We start from the raw sequence: 13,211 nt of genomic DNA, 5'->3' as shown, positions 1-13,211 counted from the left end.
ACGTCCAGTTCTAACTGTTGCTTCCTGACCTGCATATAGGTTTCTCAAGAGCAGTTCTATATAAATGCACTTTGATTGATGTACTTGTCAGTTATCTTGTCTCCTCGTCTTGTGCCCTTCTTTATTCCATAATGTGTCTCCCCTATCTTGCCATTCTGGTCAATGAAACCATTCATAACCAGCTACATCCACTTTGGTGGGTTCTCATATACCACACAATATTACTGTTCAACAGGTATACGTTTGTATGGCCTATCTCTTCAACAGAATTCCAAGGTCCTCAAAGACAGGAAAACTTCCATATATTTCTAATATTGCTGCAGAAAAAAAATGAATCTCAAAACAAAAGGTATTTGTAAAAAAAATTTTTTTGAACCTAACATAAGCTTTTCTTTTCATTCAAATTAAAAAATTTAAAAATCGACTTGATTGGAATACACAAAAAGGTAAATAACTGCCAATATGAGTCATTTTGACAGAAATTCCACAAATTGCATTCTAGTGTTCTAATTAATGTGATAACCTTTCTCACTATTTGTGTTTAGAAGGACTATAAGATTATAAACGATTATGATATTAAGGATTCCTTTATCAATATCCTCTTTCATTGTATCAGGCAGATATTACTTGTATCAAATATTACTGTTTGAAGCCAATACTTTTGACTCAACTGCTTCCTTTCATTTACCTTACTTCAGACTAAAGTTCTGGAACAAGATTACCTGGTTCTCAGTTGTTGGTTCATAAGAAATTTGTGACATTTCTTTGCCTACTTAGCATTACATGGCATGTTCTTTTGCTTCTGAAATGGGACAGTATTTGACTACGAGGGCCACAGGTTCACTTAAAAAAGTTCAGGCCATACCTGATCTTCTAAGTAAAGAATGATTTCTCAATGATAAATGTTAAAAAGCAGATCATCAGGTTCAATACTTCCTTTTCAGAATATTTTTCTAAATATGTAATAGATACACACTTTATTTTCTAGGACATAACTACTATCACACGGCTTCCCTGGTGGTTCAGACAGTGAAGCGTCTGAATGCAGGAGACCTGGTTCGTTCTCTGGGTCGGGACGATCCCCTGGAGAAGGAAATGGCAACCCACTCCAGTACTCTTGCCTGGAAAATTCCATGGATGGAAGAACCTGGTAGGCTACAGTCCATGCGACTGCAAAGAGTCACACACGACTGAGCAACTTCACTTCAACTATTGTCATGATAGAAATTATGAGTTAGAACTGCATAAATGATCCGGAAGTAGGTTCTATATAGAACACTCCAAATGTTTTGTAATTTCAATAATCACATAACTAATGCTGTATTACCCACCTAAAGCGCCCTGTAAAAAATATTCAAACATTCACTTTGCCCTTTTTTTCCTTCGCTGGAGGTACCTGAGCCATAGAAATGACTGGGCTTTTGCTCTGCCCAAAGGTGTGGGCAAACCTGCCAGATAACAGCAATCATGACCCTTTGTGAGTTTGGAATGAGCTTTCAAAGGGAAAAATAAGTCCTCCCCAAACCAAAAAAAGATGTGAAGAAGGAACTGTAATATCTGTTTTAGAAAAATATCATCATGGTAAAGGGAATTAGAAAGGCAGTCCCAAAAATAACTGCAAGGGGATCAAATGCCTTGTGCAAAACTAGTCTTATTGTCTGTGGTTTAACAGAAGCATGAGAAAATCAGCTATTTAAAAAACCAGAGCAGGCTCCCCAGCACTCATGCACAATTTGGATTTCTTATTTCTCTGCAGTGAATCTTAATCACTGGGTTCTATTGTACCAGTTTTTTCCCCCAAGTTCATTCTTTCAATGTGAAATATATTTTTACACATTTACAATTATGCTCCCAATATTTAGATGAGGATTTACGTTTGATGGGAAATTCTTTTTAGAGGTGACAGAAAAGACAGACGTGGGTATGACTGACTATTATGGAAATATAGTAATCTACAGACATTTTATTACTTATTTACTATAGACAAATGCTTCCCTGGTGGCTCAGTTGGTAAAGCTGCCTGCAAAGCAGGAGACCTGGGTTTGATCCCTGGGTTGGGAAGATCCCTGGAGGAGGGCATGGCAACGTACTCTAGTATTCTTGCCTGGAGAATTCCCATGGACAGAAAAGCCTGGCCGGCTGCAGTCCATGGGATTGGAAAGAGTCGGATATGACTGAGACTTAAAACCTTTAATGGTATACATTTGTCTCCTTCCAAAAAAAAAAGAAAAATGCATTTTTAGATCAGTACTTCAAAAAAAATCCTGGGCTGCTATTTTTCTCATCAGTGTTTTCTATTTGGTAATTAAGAAGATAAAATATCTCTATTGAGAAACTGGCATCATGTTTAAAAGCAAACCTAAAGGGAATCAACAATTTTGTTTAGATTTGAAATGAGTTTACCAATACTTTGAAATGAAAACATTAACAGAAAATGTATTAAATTGTAATTCAATGTAAAAAAACAGCATGAAAAGTATTTTATATAAATGAAAACATATATAGACAACTCAGCTCAAAAGCAATCTTAGCCTATATTTTCTCCTTTCTTCTCCAGTTCTTTTTGCTTTCTGGCACTGATGATATAATTAGATCTTTTTATGTGTTTACCAGACTATTTCCTAATTGTTTTTATGACACTATGCCATACCGTAATGAATCAGAGTATAAAAAAGATATTAAAATAATACATATATATATATATATATATATATATATATATACACACACACACACACTCTCATCTGCATGCATTTATGGAATCAAGACTTTGCGCCTGTATCTATTCCTTCCTTAGGCAGAATATAAATTGTGGGAGGGGCCATGTTTTATAATCAATGATATGGCTGGTATTTATTGTTATATAAAACACAAAGTTGGTAATATAAAAAAGATTTCTTGAATCCCGTTCTTCATACAGGAACAAATTGGAATGGCGTTATTTATCAATCTTATCCACCTGGAAGAGAAAATGACCATCTTTGAAGATGTCTGCTCAGAAGCAGTAAAACATCTCTTCAGTGAATGAAAAAAGACATTGTTTCTAAGCCATTCTTTCCTCTTTGTAATTAAGAGGTTAACAATGAGTGCATGAGACGCAAGAGTTCTCAGAAAGAACTCTGTTCATTTACTATTCAAAGCTACCACAAATCGTATAAGTGACTTAAGATCAGAAGGAAAATGCTACCCCTAAACAAAGCTTAGGTTATTCCAGTGGTCATGTACAGATGTGAGAGTTGGACTGTGAAGAAAGCTGAGTGCCGAAGAATTGGTGCTTTTGAACTGCTGTGTTGGAGAAGACTCTTGAGAGTCCCTTGGACTGCAAGGAGATCCAACCAATCAATCCTAAAGGAACTCAGTCCTGAATATTCATTGGAAGGACTGATGCTAAAGCTGAAACTCCAATACTGTGGCCACCTGATGCGAAGAACTGACTCGTTGGAAAAGACCCTGATGCTGGGAAAGATTGAAGGAAGGAGAAGAAAGGGATGACAGAAGATGAGATGGTTGGATGGCATCCCCGACGCAATGGACATGAGTTTGAGTAGGCTCCTGGAGTTGGTAATGGACAGGGAAGCCTGGCGTGCTGCAGTCCATGGGGTCGCAAAGAGTCGGACACAACTGAGCGACTGAACTGAAACATTTCCCATCTCCCTCTAATCTTTAGGCAGTGTGACAAAGAACAAAGGACTGACTTTTTAAAAACCTAATGGCTGTGCACTTAAATATAAGATGCTATGAGTTCCACAAATATGAGATAATTTTTCAATAGTCTAAAACCATGGAGTTGATTAAAGGAACACATTTCCTGGTATACAGAGTCACCACATGTGAATTAAAATAAATTTTTATCTTCTATACTCAAAAGGAAATTTTAAAGCTCAGTATTAAAATTTAATTGGTAACTATGACCTTGGGTGCCACTTTAGGTGAAAAATATTACACCAGTACTCAGATTTTCTTCAGATTTATGATCTCATGTTCTTGAAAAAGCCTAGCACCTCCGTGTTCCTGAAATAATTGATCTGTCTCTTACAAGTGCTATTTTCCTGAAACCAACATCTGTCTCAGGAAGAAAAGTACAATCTGATGAAAATACTCTGCTATATTTAAAAAACCAAAGAACTACCAGAATCTGCATCTATTGCATTACTAATAATAAATGCAGTCAAGATCATAAATTGATAAAATTTCTTGGCACATAATAGAAGAAAAAGTAAACTAAACTTCAAAGCCATATCTGTAAATACTACCTGTAAAATTAACTATAATAATAAAAAGTGAATATTTTAAATGTGCAAAAAAGACACAATGCAAATCTTTATCTCACATCTTTCATCGTTTGAACAGAACTCCATCTCAGCAGGTAAAGACCTGCCTGACACTGCGGGAGACATGAGTTGGGAAGATCCCCTGGAGGAGGAAACGGCAACCCATTCCAGTATTCTTGCTGAAAAATCCTATGGACAGAGGAGCCTGTTGGGTTACAGTCCAAAGAGTCACAAAGAGTTGGACATGACTGAGCACAGCACCACAATATACACCTTTAACCTAGTGAGTTTTTCTTTGTTTATTATAATCACAAACACTACTGACTTCACCATCAATCTCTCAACTACCACTGTTGACTGTCTCTTATTAAAGATAAGCAAAATATCATGGAAGCCATCAGATAAGTAGGCAATGATAGCAAATCTGAAAATGACTGTGATAAAGTAACTTTTAGCTTCACTGAGGATTCAACATAAAATTCTGGATTTCTTTATAAAGAAATAACTGGCAAATACTTTCAGTTCTCCTACACATGACAAAATGTTCAATGTTAAATAATACACTGTAACACAAAGTCATCTTTTAACAATACTTTTCATGTATACAGTAAAATGTATGCAACATTTTATTACAATGTAAAGCTCACAACAACTTTGTAAGTAGGTACTATTATTAATCTCCTTTTACAGATCAGTAAACTACAGCACAGAGAAGAACCAAATCGCCAAACATCAACAGAAAGTAAACAGCTAAGCTTGGCCCCCACCCTAGGCAATGTGGCTCAGGACCATGCTTCCTCTTACTGGATTATTCCATATTCTTTGAGATATTGGTCCAATTTATCAGCAGGAGGAATTTTTCTTTTAACGTGTTCATAGCAATTTTATTTGTAAGAATGAAAAACTGAGAACAACCCAAATGTCATCAATAGGAGAATGGATAAACACAATAAACACGTTGTGTTATATCAATACACATGGAACACAAAGGAATAAACTTTTGATTAAAATACAGATGAACTCCAAATTAATCAGTCTAAGTAACAGAAACAAGACAAAACAGGGTACATAAGATGTAATTCCATTCATACAAAAAATTTTTAAGGTGAAGAAGTCAATAAGAAAGAAAACAGATTCTTATTGTCATGGTATAGAGAACAGGAAGCATAGGAATAAAGAAAGAGTAAAGAGGTATTAGGAAATTTTGGTGGGCAGGAGGAATTTAAAAAACAAAGGAGTTGGTGCATGCAGAAGAAGTATATAGTCATTCGTTAATTCATTTAATAAATACCTATTAAGTATCTCCTAAAACTACAAGCTGGACTGGAAGAAATACAAGCTGAAATCAAGATTGCCAGGAGAAATATCAATAACCTCAGATATGCAGATGACACCACCTTTATGGCAGAAAGTGAAGAGGAACTAAAAAGCGTCTTGATGAAAGTGAAAGTGGAGAATGAAAAAGTTGGCTTAAAGCTCAACATTCAGAAAACTAAGATCATGGCATCCGGTCCCATCACTTTATGTGAAATAGATGGGGAAACAGTAGAAACAGTGTCAGACTTTATTTTGGGGGGCTCCAAAATCACTGCAGATGGTGACTGCAGCCATGAAATTAAAAGATGTTTACTCCTTGGAAGAAAAGTTATGACCAACCTAGATAGCATATTCAAAAGCAGAGACATTACTTTGCTGGCTAAGGTCCACCTAGTCAAGGCTATGGTTTTTCCTGTGGTCATGTATGGATGTGAGAGTTGGCCTGTGAAGAAGGCTGAGTGCTGAAGAATTGATGCTTTTGAAGTGTGGTGTTGGAGAAGACTCTTGAGAGTCCCTTGGACTGCAAGGAGATCCAACCAGTCCATTCTGAAGAAGGTCAGCCCTGGGTATTCTTTGGAAGGAATGATGCTAAAGCTTAAACTCCAGTATTTTGGCCACCTCATGTGAAGAGTTGACTCATTGGAAAAGACTCTGATGCTGGGAGGGATTGGGGGCAGGAGGAGAAGGGGATGACAGAGGATGAGATGGCTGGATGGCATCACTGCCTCAATGGACGTGAGTCTGAGTGAACTCCGGGAGTTGGTGATGGACAGGGAGGCCTGGCGTGCTGCGATTCATGGGGTCGCAAAGAGTCGGACACAACTGAGCAACTGAACTGAACTGAACTGAACTGAACTGAAAACTACAAGCAATACCCTGTGTCCTTATCCTTTGACATAAAAGGCTTTTGCTTAATTTCCCACGCCTCCTCTGAATCTCAAAGGCTGGCTCAAGAGTTAATGATTAGGAAATGTGAAAGTGCAGAAACAAAGAATAACTGTTGGGTTGGGGAACTGCTAACAATTTGGAGTATAAATCTGCCAGGTGACAGAATCACTGAACTCAAAATTCTCTGAAAGATAGAGAAAAAGGGCTGACACACATTCCTAAGTTGTTTTCACAGGAAGCAGATACCCTCCGGATGAAAACACTGACCATGAGAACACAGATCCTACCCTGGTTAAATCAGAAAGCTGATGATATTTGAAACCTCAACTTGATGCTAGCCTATCCGAGAATTATGCACAAGCTGATCACACACTCTGCAGCCTCCTCCCTCACAACTGCTTTTAATATCCCTTTCCTGAAAGCTATTTGGGAGTTCAGGTCTTTTGAGCATGAGCTGCCTGTTATCCTTGCTTGGTGTCTGCCATAAACAGTGTACTTTACTTCAACAGCATCTGGTGTCGGCAGATTGGCTTTAACACTCTAGGGTGAGTGGACTAAAGTTGGTTCCATAAGACTACTGTCCAAAGAACTCTGCATTAAGTTCCTTTCCAAAACATACGGTCTAATATACCCTTGTATATAGCTCTGAAATTTGAATCTGGTGAAGTAGTTACATCTGTTCTCCAAAAATTTTTTATTTTTTCCCTACAAGTCACCCTAAGTGAGTCCCTAGAAAGCAGTCTATGTGCTAACACTTTGGAAAATAAAATAGCTAAAAGATAAAAGGACCTTTCAGTCTTTTGACCTATCAGTAGAAACACTGATAACAAATAATGCTCTTGGGAGGCAGTTTGTCCATGCTTAGGAAATCTCAATCTTATTGATCCCTTGTTTAAATATTCCATAGTGGAATATCTTCCACACAACTGTGAAAATCTTAACAATAGTTACATGAGTATCACCTCAGAGTAAGACAGTTTGATAACTGTCAAACTAGGGTTTATTTTGAACGAAAAAGCTTTCCAACTTGCCAACAGAAAGTAATAGAAAGAAAGAGAGAGAGTAAGGATACAAAAGACAACCAATTCTATAAACACATAATTCAAGCCCAACATCAAAAGACACCCTACAGGGAAAAATTATTATTACATCAGTATCTAGAACAGGGAAGATCATCAACTATTTGCTTTCTTTTCAAAAGTGAGAAAAAATGAGAAAGCACTCAAATATACCTAATGGAAAGCTATATATATATTTTTTTTTTTCCCCAAAAAAAACATAGCATATGGCACCACTTCTTTTGTGTTTGTAAGTTTATTCTTCATGACGTTCTAAAAACTTTGGACAAATAGAAATACCAGAAGAGTTATACCTATAGAAAGCCATCACCTTTAGGATTAAGTAAGATACTTTACTATTGATCCACTTTGCCATATTTATCATCAGTAAATTCATTACACCTACCTTTGAATAATTTAAGGGCTCCTAAAAATTTTAGCTATAAAGTACATTGTTAACAGTCAAAAATGTGTTCCTACTGACACACCTTAAATGTAGAAGTGCATTTCGTTGGGGGAAAACAGATTAGATAAAAATACCATAGAAGAAAAGGAAATATTTTAAAATAATATTTATAAAGTTTAGACAACTTACAGAAATACTATAACTTGTACAACATAAAGAAAAATATTATGTTCACAGTCATATACTCCTACTAAATTGAGCAGAAGTCACTTTAAAATATTATTGCTGAGTCTTCTCTACAAAGAGTATTGTCTTGGGAAAGTCAGAACCAATAAAAAAGTAAGCCAGATCCCCTATTTTTTTTTTTAAATGGCTTTAATTTTGTTCTGTACTTAAAAGATTTAAACTGATCTCAGGACACAAGTGAGGCAATTTCTAGCCAGAGGCAACAAAGCTCCTATAAACCTTTTCAAACAGCTCATAAACTGGCATGGCTACCAGGGGTGTGGTTTCAGTTAAAAGCTATAATGCTTTGAAAGCTAAACTTTATAACTAGGTGAACACTGTTTACAATGGGAAAACAAAACACATAATCTGGATTATTTTCCAGCAAGATTACTCTATATCTCATGCTCCACTTGATTTATTATCAAGTTCATATATTGGAAATCCTTTTAGCCATGAGCACCTTTACCCACAATAATATGACCATATATAACAAATCTTTGATAACTTAATTGTGGAAGGCACTGCTTAATGGATGAAAAATAATTATATGAAAATAATGACAGGGTCAACCTCATGATACTAAACGAGAAACAACTGAACGCTCTCTGCAGACAAAAAATTGGTCTCCGGAGAAGGCACTTGTTCACAAAGTCCTTAAACTCATTCTTCTATGATAAAATAGTATAGATACAGAAAAAAGAAAAGCATTTTCCCAAATGGGGAGAGTACAAAGTTGTCCAGTTTATAACCTCCCTCACCCTCTCCAAGCAAGCTGTTTTTCTAAGTGCCAGTTTGCTGGCTGATTTTTTTCCAGGTTTGGGAGGAAACAGGGAAAGGGTGTTGGAACTGTGAGCATTAACCAAGTACCCTGAGGCTGTTCAGTAAGCAAATAACCAGCTCAACTGCTGACTGTGGAAAGACTGTGCTACTGATGGTTACTTGTCACAGGACACTGTCTTAGGTAAATGATTTACATGGTAGACGGTCACCTCCTGGTCACACATTATATACCAAACTCCAAAGAACAGAGGCCAACAATCTGTCTGACTTTCTACTGAAATTCCCATACACTTTCACAATCACTTAACTAAAGAAATAATTAAAGATGTTTAATCACACACCTGGATCCACCGGTCTGGGGGTTCTTCGGAGTCCATTGGTCCGTTTCTAGCAGAAAGACAAAACAAAGACTTTGTGTTATCAAACTGTATTATTTTGCGGCACTCTGGAAGTCCAATAGATGTTGCACTACCTCCATTTAACACTACTGTAAAATAGGTAACTAATAAGGACCTACTGTATAGCACAAGGAACTCAATGCTCTGTAATGCCCTATATGGGAAAAGAATCTAAAAAAGAGTGGCTATTTGTGTACAGAAGAAACTAACACAACATCGTAAATCAACTAAACTCCATTATAAATTTTTTTAAAAAGAGTATTACTAAATCTGATCAAAACACTCAGTTCCAGTTTCTTTTTACAATTTTTGTTTCTCTAATGTCTTCTACTTGCTAAACCATTGATATGACACTATGGGAAAGAAATACTTTTCATTCACCATCTCTGAGGCTTATATGACTCACTTTTTTCAGTCATAAAACAGGAATTATGAAAATAAAGCCTAGGCAGCCATTTTTGCTTAGAAAATGCTCCCAGCAAAGAGTTTTAATCTCCAAAATTCTAATGCAGCTTTTTTTTAAGCCTGACAGACCAGAGACTGGAGAAAGTATACAACCTCCAAAGATCTCAAGCTCTGATTTTGAGCTTGGTATGGTAGTTTAATTATGAGATTTATGGTAGTTTAATTATGGATCAGTGATATCTGAATACTTTAAGAAACAAAATAGACATGCAGCTTGTAAACCATGAAAGTAAATTCTTATTACAGGAAAGGAATCCATAAGAAAAACTGTGATTATAAAAATTATAGATAAGATGCAAAACAAAAGAGGTTTTAAATCTTTGAAAATGTGTGGTTATATGTTTGATTTTATAAGCATTAAATTCATTCCTACCCAATAACTATCGCAATCTCACTAATTAATAAGAACTTCATTTTCACTTTTGTTATATAACTGAATGCAATGCTCAGTCTATAATTACAATATAATTCAGATTTGCACAAGAGCAATTTTCTTTCTACATGTGTTGAGGTTTGTGCCTCTGTATGGGGCCCTGGTTTCATTCAGAGCAGAATTGGTTTTGCCAACATCACATTAACTATGGGTTTTTCTTAGGGTTCCCCCTGTTGTTTTTGTTCATAAGTTAAATGGGCCTCAAAGCAGATGTCAAGGTTTCTCAGGTAAAAGCAAATTGGAGAATTATTAAAAATATAAACTTTGCTTTTAACCCAACTACTTTTAAAATGCATTTGTTAAAGCCTAATAGGATCATTAATTCAGCATCGAAGCCACACTGAACAAGCTGGATGGCTGTACTGGGGGGAGAAAAAAACTAGTACAAAGAGAGCCTCTCCTTACTCAGTGTGAGTGAGAAGAAAATACCACACTGGGCTTCTTAATAGTCAAGCCCAAAAAGGGAAAACACTGTAAGTTATACGTTCATATCCAATAACTTGGAAGAAAACTGCCTTCAAAAAAAGTTCTAAAATTTTATAAAATGTTTGGACCTCTATAAATGACTATATTTTAAACAGGAAAATATATACTGATGAATGTCTTATGGCTGTTTATTGTCTACATTTCCCTTCATTTTCTTAATGTACAATAGACACTGTCTTTAGACTACTCTTATTCTTCCTACTGTCAAAGTGCTTGGAAGGCAAGAAAGGAATTCACTTTTTGGGTCTTTTTCCTACTACCCCTAAGCTAGAACTATTTAAAAATATTAACTTAGAAAGTGAAAAAGAGAACTTGAGTTCAAGAGCAACTCTGTAGCATCCTGAAGTTAAGATTAAAATAGGGAACACAGCACAATTATTTAGAGTACGGATTCTAGAATCTGACTGCTCAAGTTCAAATTCAGACCCTCCCTGTCACTTGGCATCTGATTGGGAGCAAGTTAGTTAAAGTCTCTATGCCTATTTCTTCATCTGTAAAATGGGGATATTAATACCACCTACTTCATAGCATTTGTGGTGAGAAACATGTTAATTCATGTTAAGTGTTTGGAACAGTTCCTGACACACAGTAAGGACTATTAAGTCAAAGCTTGCTATTATTGTCATTATTATTAATTTCACGATATTTTGAATGTGGAAACTCAGTTCAGTTCAGTTCAGTTCAGTCGCTCAATCATGCCTGACTCTTTGCAACCCCATGGACTGCAGCACACCAGGCCTTTCTGTCCATCACCAACTCCCAGAGTCCACCCAAACCCATGTCCATTGAGTCAGTGATGCCATCCAGCCATCTCATCCTCTGTTGTCCCCTTCTCCTCCTGCCCTCAATCTTTCCCAGCATCAGGGTCTTTTCCAATGAGTCAGCTCTTCGCATGAGGTGGCCAAAGTATTGGATTTTCAGCTTCAACATCAGTCCTTCCAATGAACACCAAGGAGTGATCTCCTTTAGGATGGACTGGTTGGATCTCCTTGCAGTCCAAGGGACTCTCAAGAGTCTTCTCCAACACTACAGTTCAAAAGCATCAATTCTTTGGTACTCAGCTTTCTTTATAGTCCAACTCTCACATCCATACATGACCACTGCAAAAACCATAGCCTTGACTAGATGGACCTTTGTTGACAAAGCAATGTCTCTGCTTTTTAATATGCTGTCTAGGTTGGTCATAACTTTCCTTCCAAGGAGTAAGCATTTTTTAATTTCACAGCTGCAATTACCATCTGCAGTGATTTTGGAGCCCAGAAAAACAAAGTCAGCCACTGTTTCCCCATCTATTTCCCATGAAGTGATGGGACCGGATGCCATGATCTTCGTTTTCTGAATGTTGAGCTTTAAGCCAACTTTTTCACTCTCCACTTTCACTTTCATCAAGAGGCTCTTTAGTTCTTCTTCACTTTCTGCCATAAGGGTGGTGTCATCTGCATATCCGAGGTGATTGATATTTCTCCCAGCAGTCTTGATTCCAGCTTGTGCTTCTTCCAGCCCAGCATTTCTCATGATGTACTCTGCACATAAGTTAAATAAGCAGGGTGACAATATACAGCCTTGACGTACTCCTTTTCCTATTTGGAACCAGTCTGTTGTTCCATGTCCAGGTCTAACTGTTGCTTCCTGACCTGCATATAGGTTTCTCAAGAGGCAGGTCAGGTGGTCTGATATTCCCATCTCTTGAAGAAGTTTCCATACGTTATTGTGATCCACACAGTCAAAGGCTTTGGCATAGTCAATAAAGCAGAAATAGATGTTTTTCTAGAACTCTCTTCCTTTTTCCATGATCCAGCAGATGTTGGCAATTTGATCTCTGCTTCCTCTGCCTTTTCTAAAACCAGCTTGAACATCTGGAAGTTCACGGTTCACGTATTGCTGAAGCCTGGCTTGGAGAATTTTGAGCATTACTTTACTAGCATGGGAGATGAGTGCAACTGTGTGGTAGTTTGAGCATTCTTTGGCATTGCCTTTCTTTGGGATTGGAATGAAAACTGACCATTCCCAGTCCTGTGGCCACTGCTGAGTTTTCCAAATTTGCTGACGTATTGAGTGCAGCACTTTCACAGCATCATCTTTCAAGATTTGAAAGAGCTCGCCTGGAATTCCATCACCTCCACTAGCTTTGTTTGTAGTGATGCTTCCTAAGGCCCACTTGACTTCACATTCCAGGATATCTGGCTCTAGGTGAGTGATCACACCATCGTGATTATCTGGGTCATGAAAATCTTTTTTGTACAGTTCTCCTGTGTATTCTTGCCAGCTCTTCTTAATAAGATCAGGCAAATGATAAATTTTTTCTATTAAAGTACTGTACTACTACTATATTTTAGGTTTTTCCTCCTGCAAGTCATTAGAAAACAGTGACCCTGAAAGCAAACTTTTCTACAGGAAAAGTAGGCAGTGGAACAAAACTATGATTTGGTGCATTGAAAAAACAAAAGAGAATGAGAAAATTTCAGCATCTTAGATCAAGTG

At 37.0% G+C, this 13,211-nt stretch overlaps 1 protein-coding gene across 3 annotated transcripts in view; it reads right to left on the bottom strand.

The window, feature by feature from the left end:
• The window catches only part of VAV3 (vav guanine nucleotide exchange factor 3), a 425,211-nt gene that overhangs the window by 132,421 nt on the left and 279,579 nt on the right, over positions 1-13,211 (bottom strand). For all 3 annotated transcript variants that reach the window (XM_040232183.1, XM_040232185.1, XM_040232184.1), the window contains one exon: positions 9,290-9,335. In XM_040232183.1, the coding sequence (XP_040088117.1) occupies positions 9,290-9,335 (46 nt within the window). The remainder of the gene's footprint in view (positions 1-9,289; positions 9,336-13,211) is intronic.

This window comes from Oryx dammah, unplaced genomic scaffold, assembly GCF_014754425.2.
Source record: "Oryx dammah isolate SB20612 unplaced genomic scaffold, SCBI_Odam_1.1 HiC_scaffold_28, whole genome shotgun sequence".
Lineage (NCBI taxonomy): Eukaryota > Metazoa > Chordata > Mammalia > Artiodactyla > Bovidae > Oryx > Oryx dammah.
The sequence above is the reverse complement of the archived record's forward strand: the minus strand, read 5'-3'. Positions and strand labels throughout refer to the sequence as shown.